The sequence below is a fragment of the Onychostoma macrolepis genome, chromosome 22 (assembly GCF_012432095.1).
Source record: "Onychostoma macrolepis isolate SWU-2019 chromosome 22, ASM1243209v1, whole genome shotgun sequence".
Classification (NCBI taxonomy): Eukaryota; Metazoa; Chordata; class Actinopteri; order Cypriniformes; family Cyprinidae; genus Onychostoma; species Onychostoma macrolepis.
In genome coordinates this window covers 15,452,152-15,475,537 of record NC_081176.1, presented here as the reverse complement: position 1 = coordinate 15,475,537, position 23,386 = coordinate 15,452,152, and the positions used below count along the sequence as shown (strand labels likewise).

Sequence of the window (23,386 nt, the reverse complement as noted above, 5' to 3'; positions counted from 1 at the left end):
GCCACAATTAACGGCACCCTTTTATTCAATACTTTTTGAAACCTCCATTTGCCAGTTTAACAGCTCTACATTTTCTCCTATAATGCCTGATGAGGTTAGAGACACCTGACAAGACATTAGAGACCATTCCTTCATCCAGAATCACTCCAGACCCTTTAGATTCACAGCTCCATGTTGGTGCTTCTTCTCTTCAGTTCACCCACTCATTTTCTACAGGGTTCAGGTCAGAGGACTGGAATGACCAGCAGAAGCATGGTTTTGTGCTCAGTGACCCATTTTTGTGTTGTTTTTGAGGTTTGTGTTTGGATTATTGTACGGTTGGAAGATCCAAACATGGCCCATTATAGGATTTCTAACAGAGTCAGTCACTTATTGATTTTTATCTGTTGGTATTTGATAGAATCCATGATGCCATGTGTCTAAACAAGATGTCCAGGACCTCCAGCAGAAATATAGGCCCACAACATCAAAACTACAGCAGTATATTTCATTGTACACATGGGGTACTTTTTATCCCTGTGTTCACCAAACCCATCTTGAGTGTTTGCTGCTAAAAAACTCATTTTTTAATTTTTTTTTGGTCCTTGGAGAGTCTTTAGCCACTCAAACTCTCCTTCTCACCGTGCATTAGGACAATATAGACACACATCCTCTTCCTGGCAGTTTCGTAACATTTTCTGTTGATTGGAAATTCTTAATTATTGCCCTGATGGTGGAAATGGTAATTTTCACTTTTCTTAAAGCCACTTCACTAATTTGTGAAGCTCAATTATCTTTTGCTGCACATCAGAAATATATTCTTTGTTTTTTCTCATTGTGATGGATGATTAAGGGAATTTGGGCTTTGTTTTCCCTCCTATTTATATTTCTGTAAAACAGGAAGCCATCACCCTGGAGTGCTCAAAATTGTGAATATGAATAGTAATATACTTCAGAGATATTTTACTCATAAGAATTTCTAGGGGTGCCAATAATTGTGTCCAACGTATATTTGAGAAAAACGCTTATTTCATAATGATATTTGCCCCCATTTTAAATTCTTATTATCCAGTGAAAGGTTAGATTTTTGTGAATTTTTTAAATAAAAAATCTGCATAGTAAAAGGATTAACTATGCAGATTAATTTTCACAGCCTTCTTTGATCATATTTATTTACCAAGGGTGCTGATATTTTTGGCCATGACTGTATATGCTATATATTTTATTAATATTGTATATTTATACAATACAGTTTATATCATAATCAGGCAACATTTGTACTTTTGAGAATTTTGATATGGCCCACCCCAACTTCCTGTTTAAATAGGAAATTCGTTAGAACAGAAAATAAATCTTTAAACTAAGGCTTTAAAGGGTTAGTTCGCCCATTTAAGACATGAAGTTGTATGCAATCCTTACCAGCACTATAGTGCATACACACTGACCCACCCTTTAGTCACCTCCCTGGTCAGAGTTCTGGCCGCTGGAAGTTTTTCAAGATAGTACTCCCGGTTAGTTTCCGGGCCTCAAAACTGTGCGTTTTACATGAAAAAGTATTTGCGTTTCAAAGCTTGATTAATTTACATCACAAAAACACGCCTGACAAAATTCATACCTCAGTTTTAATCGGCACTATTTTCTTTCCATTTCTATCAATCCGCTGCTGTCAACGCCAACAGTGCACACGTTCAGATCAGCTGTTCCATAGTGTTTACACAATCGAATGACAACGACATAAAAAGTAGAAAATGAACAATGGTGCGAACTTGTAAATTCCCAGGCTGTGACCACAAGAATGTGCCGGGATCACCGTTCAGATTCCATCGTTTTCCAGTTTCGGATATAGCTACGAGACAGCTTTGGCTGGTTGCCATCGGCTACTCTGCGGGAGCTAAAATATCGAGAATCAAGGATTTCCGTGTGTGCAGTGCTCACTTCAGCGAAGACGATTACATCCCCAACCAAGGAGGAAAAAGAAAAAAAATGATTTTAAAGAGTTTTGCTGTACCAGTACCACGGGTAAGCTCTATTTACTAACTTTATGATCCAATGTCTAAACTGAAACAAGCTGAAAATTACTTTCATCATCATCTGTTCCGTCTGACATTGTGCTAAAATTGGTTTCGTCATCAGAAGTTTCGTAGTCAGACATGTTGTCAGCGAGTCACGCTATCAACAGCTGATCTGAACGTGCGCACTGTTGACGTTGACAGCAGCGCGGATTGATAGAAATGGAAAGAAAATAGTGCCGATTAAAACTGAGGTATGAATTTTGTCAGGCGTGTTTTTTGTGATGTAAATTATTCAAGCTTTGAAACGCAAATACTTTTTTCACGTAAAAACGCACAGTTTTGAGGCCCCGGAAACTAACCGGGAGTACTATCTTGAAAAACCTCCAGCGGCCAGAACTCTGACCAGGGAGGTGACTAAAGGGTGGGTCAGTGTGTATGCACTATAGTGCTGGTAAGGATTGCATACAACTTCATGTCTTAAATGGGCGAACTAACCCTTTAAACTAATATTTATATTGTTTATAATTTGTATTCTAAATAATTAATATATTATATGTAAAATTAATTTGATATTTTATTTTTGCATTTATATTTTATATATTTGTAATCACAGCTGGGTAGTAACTGATTACATGTAATCTGGATTACGTAATCAGATTCCAAAAATTAAGTACTTGTAATTAGAGTAAGTTACATTTTAAAATACTCGTAATCAGACGACAGTTACTTTTTTATGGATTGCATGATTACATATTATTCACACAATAGCAATAAATTATTCATCATTGATTGATTCTCCCCAATTTCTCTTTTTCATCTTTTAAATTTTCCTTTCTAAAATAGCCTATGGATTATATACATATTATATATGTATATATAGCTCAGTTTTGTGGACATTCACACATAGACTAGTCATTAGCCAGGTGGCGACAGCATTTGAGCACTGGATTTACAAAAATCATTTCAGGTTTAAGAAGGGTTTCAACATTGCATCAGCTACTGATGAACACATTCATTTTTATTTAAATTATTACTCTGTGGGTTTTTTAACCATGTATTATTAATTATAACTAACTAAAATGCGCACATTCACGCTATTTCTTAGTTACATGTAATGCAGGCATTCCAAAACTTTTTGTTATCTAAACCTTATTCACCAAATGTATTTGCTTTAAGTACCACTGAGATTTTAAAATAAATATTTCAATAATTAAGTATTACATTTGCATGTTCACGGTTTCTTTGATGTTGATTAATGATCACATGGCATGCAGGTAAATAAAAATATTTTATCTCTTTTAGTAAGTGTTTTATTTAAAACAAAGACTATAGAAATACAAGACGGTTCACTGCTATACTTATGAATGGGAGAAACTGCAACGTGCAATATTGAGGAATAGTCCCACTTTCTAAAAGAAAGAGCCAAATTTCCCATAGAAACCTGACTAGACCAGCCAATGCACATGTGCAGTATAAGCACGTTATGACTCCGCATGTGCATAGGCTGGTTTAGCCTGAAAAATAAGCTTTTTAACGCTATTTGAGCATAAGAAACAACATTTATGGGGCAATTCATTTCAGATTTTTGTTGCTGATTTGAAATTATGTAATTTAATTGTGAGTTCAGCGAGCAGTTTTTGAGATTTCAGGATTCCTCCATTCCTTAAGATAGGTCTTGTACGAGCTGCCCGGGACGTTGCAAATATGGCCACCGAGTGAAGAGACTTTCCTCAAAAGGAAATTTGTTTTAAAATGATTTATTTAAATTTTTTATGATTTAATTAATTGTCAGCTTTTCATTGAACTCTCAACCCCCCTGCAGTTCCTTTTCAAACCCTAGTTTGGGAAACCTTGATGTAATTTAATGTTTAATGCACTTCATGTTGTTAATTACAATGAATGGAACAAGTTTTCTTACTCTTTGCATTTTTTAAATCATTATGGTACAAGATAATCCTATTTAAATCAATGTTATAAACGAGTTAAATCAAAAGTAATCGGATTATATTACCTAAAATGTGTAATGTAACGGATTACATTACTGACTACAATTTTTGTTGTGTAATCTGGAATCAGTAACGGATTACAATTTGTAAGTAATCTACCCAGCTCTGTTTGTAATTAATGTACTATATATAAATATTAATTTGATTTTGTTACATTTGTATTTATATATTTATTATAAATTATGTATAATTCTAATTATATTAATAAATCAAATATATTAATAAATGCATGATATATTTACATATTAATATAATGACAATATTTCCTATTCTAACAAGAAAAACATTAAATGTCAAGCAAAATAAGACTGACCAATATTGTTTTAAAAACAAAAACTGTTTTAAGTTACAGAGAGTGTATTTGAAGTTTTCAGTAGTTCAGATATTTTTCATTGACATTTGTGTAATTTATGTAAATTTCTGTATATTTAATATAAATATTATTCATCTACATTTCCTTTCATTTGATATTTGATTTCTTATTTACTACAGTGAATTAGAAAGCCTCACAATCTGAAACATTAGTACTTAAAAACATGCTAGAATTAAGTTGATGGTGTTGTTGACAGGCAAATCAGACGGGGCCTCCTTCAGGACACAGCGGTGCGTCGGTTGCAATGGCGTTATTTAAAGAACAGTGATTAATGTGTGGAGAAGCAGCGCACACACACACCTGAGAGGCACTCGAGGCGTGTGAGAGCGCATTACACAGCGCTAGCAAGTGCTCCAACAATTTGAAGGGGAAAAAAAGCCAGTGGCAGGACAGAGGCTGTTAATCATCCTTTCACAGTGAGGGAGGAGAAAACAAGATGAAGAGGGCATCATAGCTGTCTCTCTCTCTCTCTTCGTCTGTCTCTCACCTCTTTATCTTTATTTGTGCCTCTGTTGCTTCTAGACATTTCAAGAGGTCACTTTATTCTCTTATCGATACTGATCAAAATATAATATGGCTATATTAGCTTATTTCTACGCCTTATTACCTTGATAAAAAAAAGTATTTAGGCCATTTCATGGTACAGTGACGTTAATACCGTGGTACTTTGATATATAGTGGCTATTTTAGTGGGTTTTCATCCTGAAAATAAACCGAAAGGTTTAGTTTTTTGATTATTTTGAAACAAAGAAATGCTATAGAGATTCTGGACTATCATTTCCCACAAATAATATACAAACAAATGGAAAATAATAATAAACACTAAATACAAATATATTTGCAGAGACAGATTTTATTTATTTGTATAGACATAGAATGTTAATCATTTTTAGTTTTTTTTTAAACCATTATTTTTACCAAAATATTACTTAATATTTAAAAATTTTAAACGGTCTAATATTTTAACATTTGTTTATTTTTATTATTAATACTACTACTATATATATATATAATATGTATATGTATTTACATTTATTACTATTATTTTTAAACTTTAATATTTAATAATTTCAAATAGTCTAATATTTTAACTTTAGTATTAATATTACATTAACATGTTATATTACCTTTTCATAAAATATTGTGTGTGTGTGTGTGCATATAAATCTATATGAATATAAATAATATGTGAATACATACATACAGTATATGTATTTATTTATCATTACCTAATACTATAGTACTTTTTGTTCGTATAATAAAAAAGATGGATTTGTTTCTAAAATGGTTACAATATATTGTCCTTCTGTTGAATGTGCTATTGTTTAGAAAGCGCACTGTATTTGTACACCGTATGCAAATATGGCATCAGCATTAGCTAAATGCACTGCTGTCAAGGGAGCGCGTTTATAACGGCTGTCCAGTACGTCGCCGCCAACCGAGGCGTTGCTGGAATCCACATTAATAATAAACCGAAAAGAGCAAATAAACAAAAAAGATGCAAAGCTCTTTCATTTTGTGGCCCTGCATGTATCTGCTTCATTTGTTCCCAGTAAATCCTTGAACATCGCCTGATGCATGAGCAATTAAATTTTTTCCCCTGAAAGAATTCGCAGAAGATCAGTGTCTCTCGGCATTACTTAAAAAAAGAAGGAAAGAAAGAAAGCGAGATGAAACAGAGGAAACATCTCCCCTCTAATGAGTCGATCCAGTGTTTGAACAATAGATACGGGGTGACATTTCACTAACCACAACCAGGAATGTCTTGATGCCTTGCTTCCTCACTGGGATCACCAGGACATAGACGAATGTTGTAGGCTGTTTCGCTAGATTTGTTTGCATCGGTCTTCAGGTGGCATTCGAGGAAACTTGAGATCTTGTGGATTTGTCATGCAGTAAATCCTGGAAAAGAGAGGAAAAAATATACAATGTGTTTATAAAACACTTTTTTTATGTGTTCTTTTGTTGTTTGATGTAGTATATGTAGAGATTCTGTACTGATGAAGTTTAATATCAGAAATATATATTTAACATACATTGACATCTATCTATATCTATCCATCTATGTATTTGTATTTATATGTATGTATGTGTATATATATATGTATGTATATGTGACTTACAAATGATAATAATAGAAGCCATCAAAACCAACAAAAGAGCAATAATATGCAAGTGCTATGACAAGTCTCGGTTAGCCTAACGCAGTACATGTTTTATATATATATATATATATATATATATATATATATATATATACTGTATATATAGACTATTTTTTATATATACTGTGTGTGTGTGTGTGTGTATATATATATATATACATAGGTGGAAAGTAACGAATTACATTTACTCGCGTTACTGTAATTGAGTAGCTTTTTTGTGTACTTCTACTTTTTAAAGTAATTTTTCAAATCTGTAATTTTACTTTTAAACCAACTGAAAACCAAACCCCGTCGTATTCTGCTGAAGTTGAACTCGAATGAAATAAAGTGTACCCCTGGCCATATTTATGCTCTGTTATGCAGCGTAAGCTGTGTTTGCCAAGGGAGACCAAACTAGCAGCTTATAGAATCTCGACATCAACCCTTCGCAAGCATGGAGAGGTAAGGTAAATACTTGCATTGTTGCATTGGTGGTTAAAATTAAGCTTTGACAGTTTAGCAAAAGGTTTTGCACAAATTAGATATTGCAAAGATTAATTTTGTTGATACTGATTTAATTTGCCTGGTAACAGCCCAAATGTCTTATTATTCTAAATAACTGATTCCTTTCATTAAAAACAACTCGTTTGAGATTTATAGGCCTATCCCAGGAGTGTCAAACTCAGTTCCTGGAGGCCGCAGCCCTGCAGTGTTTAGTTCCAACCCTGCTCCAACGCACATACCATGTAGTTTTCAAATAATCCTAAATGATTAGATTAGCTGAATCAGATATGTTTAATTAGGGTTATATCTAAACTGTGCAGGGCTGTGGCCCCCCAGGAACTGAGTTTGACGGCCCTTGGCCTATCCCAGTTTTGCCTCCCTCCCACTGTTAAAATGTAAATTTTAAATGAGCTACTTTTTACTTTTACTTGAGTAGTTTATTAGACTGGTACTTTTACTTGTACTTAAGTAAAAATTTCATTAATGTAATGGTACTTTTACTTGAATAGAATATTTTCGTACTCTTTCCACCTCTGTATGTGTATATATATATAATATCTTACATAAACAATTTAATATTCACATTTTCCTTTAAGTCTTAAATGTTTATTTAAACATTAACCTTTTAAATATTTTAAATGTTTTAAATTAAAAATACATTTACCCCTGGTTTCACAGACAAGGCTTAAGCCTAGTCCTAGACTAAAATGTAAGTTTAAGCTGTTTCAACTGAAAGAAACTTGCACTGATTGATCTTAAAATATATCAGTACCTTTGTTTTGTCTCAAGATGCACTCCAGTAATTAGAATTAGTGCTTAGAAAAATGTTTTTTTCTAAGCACGTTCATAAAAATTGCTTAAATGTCCTAATTGAACTTTGATCTAATCCTGGCTTAGTCTAAGCCCTGTCTGTGAAACCGGGCCTTAGTGTATTTTAATATTTTTTTTTTATTTATTTTTTTTTTTTATTTTATGATATTTCCTCTTCAATATTTATTTCATATTTAATTAATATATATATATATTTAATAGTTTAATATTTTAATGTCACATTTAATTTCATAATTTAATATTTGCTTATATTGTTTTCAAATATTTACATTAAAAATATAAAACAATATAATGATTAATACATATTTAACCATTTAATATTTAATTTCAAAATTGTATGTTTACTTAAATTGTTTTCAACTACTTACATTCAAAATATTTGAAAATATTATGGTTTTAATTAATATTTCAGTATATTAATATTTCAATTAATATATATTAATATTTTAATGATATTTAATTTTGTTTCTTTTATAATAATATTTGTGTATTTATATATTTTTATAGTTTATTTATATTTATATTTCTTGTTATATTTTTACTATTTTTGATTAAACTAATATTTAATGTCTAAATCTTAAATGCATAATATTTTAATGTTTCATTTCATAATTTGATGAAACTATTTTCTATATTAAATACTTTTCAAATATTTAAAATAACTCAAAATATTGAGATGCAATGATAATGAAATAAAATCTGTTGTTTGATATTGAAAATGGGTCACTTCTGTGAACTGTCCAGTTTCACACAGTTATCAGCCAATTACAATCTTCTCAAATATCAGCCGACTCGTGAAGTACAATAACAGAAACAGCTTGTTTAATTGGATTTAGGATTGTAAAATGGTCATTTTTTTTTTGTTTTGACGGTTATTCTAAGTGCATATCTGGGGGGAGCGAGGAATTAATAAGAAAAACTACAAAAGTGTACATTATGGATCTTTGTGTTGCTGTATTGATTAGGACTCAAGTGGCCCATATCTTCAACGACAACATGCTGAGCTCAGGATGCTGGGTAAATTTCATTTAGGGGAGCAGCTTGATTGATTCGGGGCCTGTATTAGTTGGTTATTGGGGTCTTAAATGAATGGGCGTTTTAAATAAACCCCTGTACACCGCAGCGGGGCTCCACACGCCTCTGCTTCGGGATTGAGTTTTTCCATGCCATCGGCTGCCAGCGCGAAATTAGTCGTCGAGTTCAGGTGTGCGGGAAATTATATTGAGCAGTGTGCACTGGCTAGGAAGCCCAGCTTTCACAATATTGCCTGGATCAATACGCGCCTCTCCGGACATTGGTTTAAGGAAGAAATTAAAAACGTGATGTGGAGGGTAATTATTCAGAGTGAACTGATTTCGATGTTTGGTTCGGTCATCGTAAGTTCAGTGTGCTTCATTAGTTTTCATTTCTGTTTTGCAGGTGCATGATTGCAGATGAGGTAAGAGCATTTTGCTTTTCTTGACTGTAATTCGATTGGGTTTTTATAGAGTCCACTAATCACTGACCATTTGTGTCATCAGATGGGTTTGGGAAAGACGATCCAGGCCATTTCGGTGGCATATATCTTCAAGCAAGAATGGCCTTTGCTGATTGTGGTGCCTTCATCTCTGAAGTACCCTTGGATTGAAGAGCTGGAGAAGTGGATTCCTGAACTCGACCCCAGAGACATCAACTTGGTGGAAAGCAGGACCGATACAATGTACGACAAATTTAAGTTCAATAGAGCACAGCACTTGGGTTCAGGAAGTGAACAAGTGAAAAATCGCATTGATTTTCTCCATAGTGAAATGGATTTTTAGAGTTAACATCTTAAGTAATGATATTTACTCCTAAATAACTATATAAATATTAATATGTAATATTTTAAAACTATATCTATACATGTTGCTTTCATAAAAGTCACACGTTTGTTGCAGAGTCATTTTTGAAAGAGTACAACATCTTGAAAACATAACATAACATTACATAATATTTGCAGAATTCTTTTTAATATTCAAAGATGTAACTGCCAAAATGTTTGCATATTGTTTTCATAATAATAAGTTGCAGAGACATTTTTAAAGAGCACACTATCTGGAAAACATAATATTTGTATCGCGATTAATCATTTGACAGCACTTCTATATATATATATATATATATATATATATATATATTTACATACAGTATCTCACAGAAGTGAGTACACCCCTCACATTTTTGTAAATATTTTATTATATTTTTTCATGTGACAACACTGAAGAAATGACACTTTGCTACAATGTAAAGTAGTGAGTGTACAGCTTGTATAAAAGTGTAAATTTGCTGTCCCCTCAAAATAACTCAACACACAGCCATTAATGTCTAAACTGCTGGCCACAAAAGTGAGTACACCCCTAAGTGAAAATGTCCAAATTGGGCCCAAAGTATCAATATTTTGTGTGGCCACCATTATTTTCCAGCACTGCCTTAACCCTCTTGGGCATGGAGTTCACCAGAGCTTCACAGGTTGCCACTGGAGTCCTCTTCCACTCCTCCATGACGACATCACGGAGCTGGTGGATGTTAGAGACCTTGCGCTCCTCCACCTTCCGTTTGAGGATGACCCACAGATGCTCAATATGGTTTAGGTCTGGAGACATGCTTGGCCAGTCCATCACCTTTACCCTCAGCTTCTTTAGCAAGGCAGTGGTCGTCTTGGAGGTGTGTTTGGGGTCGTTATCATGTTGGAATACTGCCCTGCTTCCCAGTCTCCGAAGGGATGGGATCATGCTCTGCTTCAGTATGTCACAGTACATGTTGGCATTCATGGTTCCCTCAATGAACTGTAGCTCCCCAGTGCCGGAAGCACTCATGCAGCCCCAGACCATGACACTCCCACCACCATGCTTGACTGTAGGCAAGACACACTTGTCTTTGTACTCCTCACCTGGTTGCCGCCACACACGCTTGACACCATCTGAACCAAATAAGTTTATCTTGGTCTCATCAGACCACAAGACATGGTTCCAGTAATCCATGTCCTTAGTCTGCTTGTCTTCAGCAAACTGTTTGCGGGCTTTCTTGTGCATCATCTTTAGAAGAGGCTTCCTTCTGGGACGACAGCCATGCAGACCAATTTGATGCAGTGTGCGGCGTATGGTCTGAGCACTGACAGGCTGACCTCCACCCCTTCAACCTCTGCAGCAATGCTGGCAGCACTCATACGTCTATTTCCCAAACACAACCTCTGGATATGACACTGAGCACGTGCACTCAACTTCTTTGGTCGACCATGGTGAGGCCTGTTCTGAGTGGAACCTGTCCTGTTAAACCGCTGTATGGTCTTGGCCACCGTGCTGCAGCTCAGTTTCAGGGTCTTGGCAAACTTCTTATAGCCTACGCTAGTGCTGGGCAGTATACCGGTTCATACCGAATACCGGTGTTTATTTTTCTTATGATATGAATTTTTAAAATACCGCAGTACCGGTGTTATATAAATAACGTTCGGAACGCGACACTGTTTGAGAGGGGTCTCTTTTCACTATTGCATTGTGGCGAGGACACAGCTGTATGTGTTACTAAGCGTGAAAGATCTGAAGCTGTAGAACGTGATGACAGAAGAACTCAAACACAATATCCACCGCCCGCTGCCATCAGCTCCCGCGTCTCACACACACGAGCGCGACTTTAGCACTATATTTAGCAACTTTCAGACCCTTTTAGCGGCTTTTTTCCATAGAATATACAAACTGACAAACCTAGCAACATTTTTGGATAAACCTTAGCTATGGTTCAGTTGGAAGATGTCTCCAGTGCTGCCCCGCGAGCACGAGGTCTGACTCTCCCGGCGCAGTGTCACCTCTCTCGGCGTCTGTTCTGTGCAGTGAGCGGCAGAGAAGCACCACATTCAGTTGGCTGTACCGCCACAGACTCGTCAGTAAATGAGTTTCCAAGCACTTGCCACTAACTACTTGTTTGGGATTATAAATATGAGCATAGTTCGTCTGTTAATATTATGCACTTTTTTTTTTTTTTTTTTTTTAGTTTGTTACTCAGACGCAGGCAGCTGCATAGCCGCTCTTTAGTGTAAAGTTTGATGCATGTTGATTTTATCAGACGATGTCGCGATTATAAATGAGAGTGACTCCTGGTTAACATGTATTAATGGGTCGTGTTTAGTCACTATTTAGTGTGGAATTTTTCTACAATATTCGCTCATCATGACAGTAAAATAGGGCATTCTAAGTCAATCTACTGCAGTTTTTCCTCCCTCAATCAGTAGAAAATGTGGTTAACACCCGGTCATGCATGGAAAAACAAAAAATACCGTCATATACCGTGAAACTGGTATAATTTTGAAAAACACCATGATATAAATTTTTGGTCATACCGCCCAGCACTAGCCTACGCCATCTTTATGTAGAGCAACAATTCTTTTTTTCAGATCCTCTGAGAGTTCTTTGTCATGAGGTGCCATGTTGAACTTCCAGTGACCAGTATGAGAGAGTGAGAGCGATAACACCAAATTTAACACACCTGCTCCCCATTCACACCTGAGACCTTGTAACACTAATGAGTGTAATCACTTCTGTATATATATATATATATATATATATATATGTATATGTATAATTGTTTTATTTAAAATATATATAAATGCTTTTTTTTTGCTTTATATATATATATACAGTATATATATATATATATATATATATATATATATATATATATATATATATATATATATATATATATATATATATATATTAGGTGGCACGGTACACATGTCACGGTTCGGTACATACCTCAGCTCGGGGTCACGGTTCGATACGATTTCGGTACAACAGGGGAAAAATCTGCTATGCTCACTTTCTTTTCATTTATTTTGAACAGACAGTAGTGCAAATCAGAGTCACGCAGGCGGTACCCGCTGGTACCCGACGGGTGAACCGCAAAAAGGCGAACGGGTGGAATAATATTGACGTGTCGGGTGCGGTACGGGTGCGGGTCGGACTGGTGACAGGCACGGGCGGGTTGCGGGTACAATTATAACCAAGACTATTTCGACTTAATCCAGTACACGCTGATAAGCAGCTCCTTTCTTTCAAATTGTCCCGTGCTTGTGTTCGCGCGCTCTGTCTGAAGACCGGGCTTCTACAGCGGGATTTGCAAACACTGAGCACTGTAGCCAATTGACAGCTGTATTGACATTGATTGACAGCTAGCCTTTTAGACCTGTTTAAAATAGATTGGTCACATACGCAATAGTTTTATATTGTTTTACACGTTGGATGTTGTGCGCGCTCTCTCTCAGTCTCTCTCTCGACACTGCTGCCAGTCCTACATATTTTTATGCAGCCTATAATGTTGCTTTCTCTCTCTCTGTTAACTTGTTGGGCTGCGTGTGTTAAATGTTATTATTAATTTTTAAACACATTAACTCAGAATGACTTGTTAATTGCTTGTTACATTAAAAATAAAATAAAGGCGTTTTTTCCGCCTTATGTAGATTTAATGCGGGTGCGGTTCGGGTCGCGGTTTTTATGTCAAACGGGTCGGGTCGGGTCCGGAACTAAATTAGTGTTGCTGTCGGATAACGGGTCGGGTATTCGGTTAACTACTGCGGATGCGGGGCGGGTGCGGGTTTATCAAAAAGGACCCGTGCAGGACTCTGGTGCAAATTACTATTTTTTTCCATCTAGATGTGAAAATACTAAATATTATTACATGTTATATATGTAAAATCTGTTTTGTTTTCATTGTGAGTGTACACAAATAAAAGCAGACCTTTATACAGTGATTATTAATAAGACAATAAGTGTTTAAAGTTGATTCTGCTGGTATAAGGAAACAGTTGAAGCACACACACACACACACACACACACACACACACACAAAACACATCAGTTCCAGCATTGCTAACTTGACAGTGCAGTTGGTACTTTATCAAAATAAAATACAGTGAGCCAAACATCAGCGCGCGCCTCTGTGTCACTGCTGGAACGAAGTACAAAGGCTATCATTTACATAATAAATAATAGTTTAGCATTCAGATACGTTACATCGTGAATATGGAAATATTATGGAATATTTGGATTTGTGCCGAATGAGAGAGGTAGGATACTCGCGCACAAAGCTCCATTTCGCAAACAGTTGAGTGCGCAAGCCTTTAAAGTGTACTCCCTTGTCAGTCTATGTGAGAGACACGTTCAGAATCAGCACATAGTCACTGTCTCGGAGGCGTTGTTTTCAAGTGCGCAACTCATGGCATTCGTTGTTCTTTTGCTGGTGCTGGCGGTTATCAAACAGCGTTGCATTACTGCGGGCACCCCCTTCTGGGTTGGGGGTGAATTGCCTGTATTCGTCATAAGGCATCATGCACCGAACCGAGACGCCCGTACCGTCACGGTTCGGTACGAATACATGTACCGTGCCACCCCTAATATATATGTACAGTGGGGCAAAAAAGTATTTAGTCAGCCACCAATTGTGCAAGTTCTCCCACTTAAAAAGATGAGAGAGGCCTGTAATTTTCATCATAGGTATACCTCAACTATGAGAGACAAAATGAGAAAAAAAATCCAGAAAATCACATTGTAGGATTTTTAAAGAATTTATTTGCAAATTATGGTGGAAAATTAGTATTTGGTCAATAACAAAATTTCATCTCAATACTTTGTTATATACCCTTTGTTGGCAATGACAGAGGTCAAACGTTTTCTGTAAGTCTTCACAAGGTTTTCACACACTGTTGCTGGTATTTTGGCCCATTCCTCCATGCAGATCTCTTCTAGAGCAGTAATGTTTTGGGGCTGTCGCTGGGCAACACGGACTTTCAACTCCCTCCAAAGATTTTCGATGGGGTTGAGATCTGGTGACTGGCTAGGCCACTCCAGGACCACGAAGCCATTTCGTTGCCCGGGCGGTGTGTTTGGGATCATTGTCGTGCTGAAAGACCCAGCCACGTTTCATCTTCAATGCCCTTGCTGATGGAAGGAGGTTTTCACTCAAAATCTCACGATACATGCCCCATTCATTCTTTCGTTTACACGGATCAGTCGTCCTGGTCCCTTTGCAGAAAAACAGCCCCAAAGCATGATGTTTCCACCCCCATGCTTCACAGTAGGTATGGTGTTCTTTGGATGCAACTCAGCATTCTTTCTCCTCCAAACACGACAAGTTGAGTTTTTACCAAAAAGTTCTATTTTGGTTTCATCTGACCATATGACATTCTCCCAATCCTCTTCTGGATCATCCAAATGCTCTCTAGCAAACTTCAGATGGGCCCAGACATGTACTGGCTTAAGCAGGGGGACACGTCTGGCACTGCAGGATTTGAGACCTTTGTTACTTTGGTCCCAGCTCTCTGCAGGTCATTCACTAGGCCTTGGTTCTGGGATTTTTGCTCACAGTTCTTGTGATCATTTTGACCCCACGGGGTGAGATCTTGGGTGGAGCCCCAGATCGAGGGAGATTATCAGTGGTCTTGTATGTCTTCCATTTTCTAATAATTGCTCCCACAGTTGATTTCTTCACACCAAGCTGCTTACCTATTGCAGATCCAGTCTTCCCAGCCTGGTGCAGGTCTACAATTTTGTTTCTGGTGTCCTTTGACAGCTCTTTGGTCTTGGCCATGGTGGAGTTTGGAGTTGGACTGTTTGAGGTTGTGGACAGGTGTCTTTTATACTGATAACGAGTTCAAACAGATGCCATTAATACAGGTAACGAGTGGAGGACAGAGGAGCCTCTTAAAGAAGAAGTTACAGGTCTGTGAGAGCCAGAAATCTTGCTTGTTTGTAGGTGACCAAATACTTATTTTACCGAGGAATTTACCAATTAATTCTTTAAAAATCCTACAATGTGATTTTCTGGATTTTTTTTCTCATTTTGTCTCTCATAGTTGAGGTATACCTATGATGAAAATTACAGGCCTCTCTCATCTTTTTAAGTGGGAAAACTTGCACAATTGGTGGCTGACTAAATACTTTTTTGCCCCACTGTATATATATATTCAAAAGCAGTAATTGTCAGAATATTTGTACTTTGCACTTTCCTAATATCATAATTCCAGTACACACATGCGCATGTGTTGCAGAGACATTTTTGAGAGAGCAGGCCATCTGGAAAACATTGTATGCTATTTCTATGCTATTTATGTCCAAACATCCACTAAGCATCTTAAAAATTACCATGTAATCTAAATATTAAACGTCACATAAACATCTGAATGCTGTTCAAGCAAAGAAAGTTTAATGACGTGTAAATTGTAGCTACGTTTTGACACACACCGACTGGGCATCTTAGTAATCGATCGTTTAAGTTTGTTTTGTAGTCTCTGAAAAAAAAGAGGGACATCAGTTCGTAATTCATTGCGATCCAGTGGACCGTACTGGAGGACGTCTGCACTGGTGGCTGAGAGATTTTTTTGCTCAAAATGAAAGATTGATTCTTTCAGACTGTGTGTGAGTTTAATCATAGTGGCAAAATTGATTCATGAAATTTATGACTGAGTATGACTTTGCAGAAGCCTCCGGAAAAGTTAGGAAGAAATCTCTTGATTTATTAATTTTTTTTTCTCCCCCTCTTTGTGTCTCACTTTTATGAGTAGCTTTAGAAAGTTATGAAAACCGTACTTGCAGATTTTCAGCCTGTAGAAATACAAAACGGAAGTAAAATCTCCTGTTCACTGACTACAAAATTATACCACAATACAAATTACACGGCAGACATATGAAATCAAATCACCTCCCTGGAGAGATATTAAACAAATCCTAAATTAGCTCACCTTTTACGGCTACGAATCTTGCACAAAGAATACTTTAGCTGTATCTTAGGACTGGGAGAGCGCTTATGAGAGCTGCCTTTCCACAGAGGATGCTGGGATTGATTGTACAGCCCATGCAGTCAGAGGGTCATGTTGTCTTTTTGCCTGTTATTGATGCTTCTAAAAAGAGGCTCACAAATTGCTCTGTTTACCCTGAGAATTCTGGCCCGGGGTTGAGTCGACCTGTAAAGTCGTTGCCATGGCAACATCTCCCTCCGAGCTTGATGAAGGCCTGTCAGCATGGTGAATGATATTTTAACTCTAATGGCTCATAGTGCAAAGCAGGAACAAACATCATTTCCTCTCAGTGTATGGCTGGCATCTTTACACAGTCTGTATCGGGAGACTATGAGGTGAAAAAAACGTAAAATGCTTTTACGACCTTGTGGCTCCAATGAAAACGCTAATAATATAAACTGCTGTAAATATATCTACAGTGTACACCGTTTCTGTTGTGATGGATTTGTAAGTTTTGTATCTCGTGATTTAAAAAATGTGTTTTAAATGTGATTAAAAATTAGTTTTAGACAAAATGTTACGTTAAATGCTAAGCGCAACTAACTCTATAATTGTTTATAGTTATTTTCGACGTCTGTTGTTGACGCCTCTATACCTAATTTCAGAGGAATTGTAAGTCGTGGCCCAAAATTACGTTTGTTTTAGACAAAAAAAAGTAATATTAATTAGTAATACTTTCAAATTTGAAGAGAATATTCAGGATGGAACTTGACTTAATCTGTCCAAACTTGAACTATAATATTGTTGATTAAAGAGACCGCTCAACTCAAAATGAAAATTCTGTCATCATTTACTCACCCTTAACCTCTGAGTTTCTTTCTTCTGTTGAACACAAAAGAAGATATTCTGAAGAATTTTGTGAAACAAACAGTTGCCGGTAGCCTCTGACTTCCATAGAATGGAAAAAATACTATGGAAGTCAGTGGCTACCAGCAACTGTTTGGTGAGTAAATAATGACAGTTTTCATTTTTGGGTGAACTATTACTTTAATATTGTATTTTTCCACATCCATCACCTTAGTTACTTTAGCAGAAATGTTTTTTTTTGTGGTAGACAGTGGACATTTTGTTGTTTTTTAGCGTTAACTTTAGCATCGACTCAAACTAAAATAAGACCAGATAAATTTATTGAGAATGTTGTTGCACATTTGAATTTGTTGTTGTTTTGTAGGAGCATCAGCACTAGCAAAGTGACTATACTGGGATACGGGCTGCTCACGACGGACGCACGCCCCCTGCTGGAGGCCCTGAACAAGCAACGATTCAGCGTCGTCCTGGTGGATGAATCCCACTACCTGAAATCTCGCAATGCAGCTCGTAGTAAAATATTGGTGCCAATCATTCAGAACGCCAAGCGTGCCATCCTTCTAACTGGCACCCCGGCGCTGGGCAGACCAGAGGAGGTACGGTTTCCTCCAAATCTGTTTGTCATTTGCTTTGATTTATTAAGCCATTTGGTAATATGCAGCATGGTTTTGTTTGAGCTAAACCAGGAGGAGATCTTGTCATTAGCTGACATATTTCCCATCCTCCAGTCATCGCTCATGTCACCCAAAATTGCAAGTATGATAATATCATAAACTAAAAGTTTTGATAAGTTTCCTCCCATATATTATCACTAGGTTATTGAAATCATTTATTTTACTATTGTACTCACTATAAAATTATCCGATTACTACATGAAGTTCTTGATCCTGCGCAGCACATTAGTTTACGTTAGGAATAAACATTTATAGTCATTCTCATTTCTTTTGTAAAGTGACAGCTTGAAATTTGTCACGCAGTTACTATCTTGCTGGTCTAATGACCCGCTCGCAGCGAAATTAAATTAATCAATCAAACAAGAGATCATTTTCAACATTTATCCTTTTATATGATGCAGCGGATCATATCCCAGTGGTGGATATTTTAGCCCATTTCTTGTGGTTTTGTCCACCTTGTTCTGGTTAGCTCGATATTACGCTGGCGTGGGTGTTTATTTAACCCAGTGACCTCTGTTGAGGCGGACTATCAATGGCAAGGGTGACGTGAGTAAAAATGAGGGGATTTTAAGTGATTTTAGAGCCACGGCTCTGAATGAGAAGGAAGAGAGAGTGCTCTCTTTTTCACAGGTCTCAAAAGCACAACGCTCATCTCTGGTGTTATTACTCTGTCCAGAGGTGTGCCAGTAATATTTGTAGTTTCCACAAACACCCTTGTCCTCACACAGTCTCGCTCTGTTCCTGTCTCTCTCTCTTTTTTTTTTTTGCCCTGTCCTCTTATTTTTTTTACATTGTCTGGGTCTTTGCTTTCATGTCACAATTTGTAACTCTGCCATGCTGGTTTTAGAAATGCAAGAATCAGGCTGCTGTATTTTAGTAGATTTTAATCACAGTGGATTAATTTAAAGGGATAATTCAACCCCTAAAAATGAAAATTCTGTCATTTTTACTCACCCTCAAGTTTTTCCAAACCTATCAAAATTTCTTTCTTCTGTTGAACCCAAGATATTTTAAAGAATGCGGCTAATGAAATGGTTAATAGTCCCCATTGACTTCTATAGTATGGAGAAAAATACTATGGAAGTCAGTGGGGACCATCAGCTGTTTGAGCAGAAGAAAGATTTGGAACAACTTAAGGGTATGTAAATGATGACAAAACTTGGTGAACAATTACTTAAATTGAAGCAGTTAAACTGATGGTACAACCGTATACCTGTGTGTACTTGACTGTGAATTGTTAAAATATTGAAACATTGAAAATTCATCTTTCTATACATTTCCAGTGAACATAAAACATGGCCAGTGAATTCTGGTAGACTTTGGTCAGGGTGGATGCCATATTTAGTTTGAGGTACACGAAAATGACTCTTTAATGTTGTGTTGTGATGTTGTGTACACAAGTGTCGATCTTTCACTGAAAATGTTTTATTTAATTTTTAGTTCAGCTTCGTTGTAAATTGTTCGTAAATCTATTCTTGCAAATCAAGTGGATTTCTGTATAACTTGTCTTCAAACTGTTCTTATGAGCAGAGCTAAGCTAATTTGTGAGAAATTGTTTGGAAAGCCATTCTTAAAAGTAGAGCCAATTTCTTTGCAAATCATTCGTAAACCATTATTATAAGCAGGATGAATTTGTGCAAAATGTTCATAAAACGATTATAACGAACAGAGTGATTTTTCTCTGCAAATCATTCATAAAACCATTCTTACAAGTAAAACACATTTGTGCAAAATGTTCGCCAAACCATTCTTACCAATTTCTCAGCAAATCATTCTGAATGAGCAGAGCAAATTTCTCTGCAAATTTTTTGCAAAGCCATATGAACAGAACAAATTTGTGTTAATTGGTCGTAAAACCTTTCTTGCGAGCAGAACAAATTTTATTGCAAATTGTTTGCAAAGTCATTCTTAAGAACAGAACTAATCTTTGTGCAAATATTCACAAAACCATTATGAATATTACAAATTCCATTTGCGAATCTCTTACAAGCAGAGAGAACGTGCACTGTTCGTAAAACAGTTATAAGAGTTGAACTAATTTCTTTGCAAATTGTTCGTAAAACCATTCCTACAAGCAGAACGAATTTGTGAAATATTTCTCAGAAAATTGTTCACAAAACCGCTTATGAGCAGAATGAATTTTAATGCAAATTGTTCACAAAACCATTACACTCTTTAGTAATTCCATATGCAAATAGTTCATAAAACCATTCTTATGAGAGAGGCGAATTTCTGCAAGAAGTTCGTAAAACCATTCTTACAAGCAGAGCAATTTTCTTTGCAAATTGTTTGCAAAACCATTCTTAAAAACTGATCTTTGTGCAAATTATTCACAAACCATTACAAACAGTGCAAATTCATTTATAAATCATTAACAAAGCCATCACAAGCAAATTGTTTGTGCAAATCAGTCTCAAAGCCATTATGAACAGAATGAATTCCATGTACAAATAATTTGTAAAACCATTCATATGAGCAGATTTAACAAATCTGTTAAAAAAATTAACAGACCAAATTTGAGTAAATGGTTCATAAAAACCATGTTTTATCTAAAGTGTTACATTTACTTCAATATGAATGGTTTTCCGAATGTTAGATATTAAATTCATTCTGCTCGTGTTTTATGAATGAAGCCCATTTAACACTGCAGTTCCACTCCTCACAGCCAGTTTTATTCTTGTTATATTAAATATTGTGTTTACTCCCACTAGTTTTTATTGCTGATCTACCCATCACTGATGACCAGTTAATTGGCCAATACATTATTCAGGAAATACTTAAGGCTTCATTTTGAAGGATGCTACTTTCTGTGCACTTTCTTGGTACATTGTGAGAGCTGCTGTTTTCTTTCTTTAAAATGTTCACTGGACAAAAGCATTGCCAAAATGTACTTCATTGCGTCCGCAAAGACCTCTCAAGATGACTCTTTTGTGTATATTATGGGAGTCTCAACCTCCATTGCTCCTCTAATTCCTTTGAAACGTCTAGCTGGACTTCTTATGAAAGACAAGTGTTTTCTTAATTCATCAAGATAATCGCTGTTAAGTTTATACTAACTGAGCGTAATGTGCACTATGAGACTTTCTCTTAGATGAAACACATTTGCATTTTATGAACTTAATACCCGATTTAATCAGCTTTAATCAGCAGAGTATTTGTTTCGCACCAGCTATAAACCGAAATCTGCTGACCGATTTTCAATAAACTCATGATTGCAAAGGCCCAAGGTCAGAACTATAAAAGTGTCCCTCTTTTTAAAGTTATTTGTTCCCATTGGAAGTTACTAGTGTAAAGTTAGTTCTGTGTATGACATTTATGATGTCACATTGATTGATATTTTGATCTCTTGATCTCTCTTTCAGCTCTTCATGCAAATCGATGCTTTGTATCCACGGAGGTTTGGAACCTGGAGCGACTACGCCAAAAAATACTGCAATGCACACTACAAGTAAAAACCCTTTTTTTAATGTACAATACAGCATTCAAATGACAACTAAAAAGCATAAATGGCAAACAGTTCAAGTACAACCAAAAGTTTAACACTAAAATGGCTACGTTAATTAAAAGACTAAGACTAATTGGTTTGCAATAAATTTTTAATTTAGCATTACCGTTTTATCATTATTATTTATTCCTCAAGCAACTTTTATTGATTTAAACTTTGATTGTCATTTTAGAGAATTTAGATGCAGAGAGATTTGACCAAAAACACTCATGTTGCTTGTAAAACCATTCTAACAAGCAGAATAAATTTGTGAAAAATGTTTGCGAAACCATTCTTACGAGAAGAATGAACTTGTAAATAGGGTTGCACGATACACCGGTACTACGGTACCGTAAGATATGTTGTATGCACGGCAAGAACACTGTTTAAAACGTTCATTTGAACATTCATGCCAGCAGAAACATTACAAGTTGATTGCCAAATGTCTTTCTGCTGTGCTCTGTGTATACGCATTATATGGTATTGAGTGTTTCCCGATGCTTCAGTTCAGTTTGCAATGAAAAGTCGCACTTGCACGTTGTTGTTCGTGCTGCAGTTTATCAGAAGAAAGGGTCTGATTCAGACCATCTTATGTCATTTTAAAAAACAGCAGCTCAAGCATCACTTATTCAACATCAATATCTTACAAGAAAGTATTCTCACAGTTTAATTAATTTGACCACTTCTAGAACAGTTGTAATAGTTCGTTTCTGGAAGCATCTTTGCGATCACGAACGCAAATCCATTCATCAGCATAGCGGCTTTGCACTTGGTTCTTATCAATCATTATATATATATTTTTTTTAATTAATTTATAATGTTATGTTTTAATATACATGCTGCTAACTCGGAAATTTCAAGATACGCGAGCAAAATAAATACTCCTGACAGTTCGGCAATATGACACGAGCAAGAGAGCTGTTTTTGTTTCGTTTGTTCGAATCCAAATCTGCATTGTCTTGGGCGAATCACTGATTCACTGAGCCATTCATAAAAACAGTCATTTGATTCCTCCTGAAGGATTCAGCCGTTTTGAAAGAATCGTTTGAATGACTCGGTGATTCAATCACGAACTTCTGCCACCTGCTGGCCGTTTTTAAGTTTCCCATCTAAAAGTAGGCATATTACATTATTTTCCAACATATTTCTATATTCAGAATTTAGTATTTAAAACACTAATCTCATAACATTATTTATGCAATTATGTATAAATGCCACATCTAAATGTCACTTCATGCAGCTTCTGTGCAGTGCTGAGATGAGTTTTGTTTAGATTATTTCATGGATAACAATAGCCAGTCGTTAATTCACATTAAGTATTCAGAGAATAATATTGTCTGTTTTCACTTACATCTATTTATTTATTAAATTTTGATTCATTTTGTAGAATTTAATTTTAAATTAACACAATACTGCATAGTATCGTGATACTACTTGGTATCGTGATACTTCAGCTGGTATAGTATCGTAAGACATTTTTATGGTATCGTGACAACCCTACTTGTAAATAATGTTTGTAAAACCAAATCATGTTTCTGAAAATCCTTCGCAAAACTATTCTCATGCTCAGTGAATTAAAAAAAAAATTGTAAAATATTCTTACGAGTATAGCAAAATTTTCAGCAAATTGTTCGAGAAATCATTCTTCATTCAGAGTGAATTTCTCTACAAATCTCTCGCAAAAACATTCTTACAAACAGATGTATTTGTGAAAAATATTTGTAAAAATTTCTTATAAGCAGAACCATTCTCACGAGGACTGCAAATTT

General features: G+C 36.0%; 1 protein-coding gene across 2 annotated transcripts in view; it reads left to right on the top strand.

Annotated features, from left to right (window-relative positions):
• The window catches only part of zranb3 (zinc finger, RAN-binding domain containing 3), a 79,314-nt gene that overhangs the window by 11,614 nt on the left and 44,314 nt on the right, over positions 1-23,386 (top strand). For both annotated transcript variants that reach the window (XM_058759639.1, XM_058759640.1), the window contains 4 exons: positions 9,269-9,287; positions 9,370-9,548; positions 17,824-18,055; positions 21,496-21,581. In XM_058759639.1, the coding sequence (XP_058615622.1) occupies positions 9,269-9,287; positions 9,370-9,548; positions 17,824-18,055; positions 21,496-21,581 (516 nt within the window). The remainder of the gene's footprint in view (positions 1-9,268; positions 9,288-9,369; positions 9,549-17,823; positions 18,056-21,495; positions 21,582-23,386) is intronic.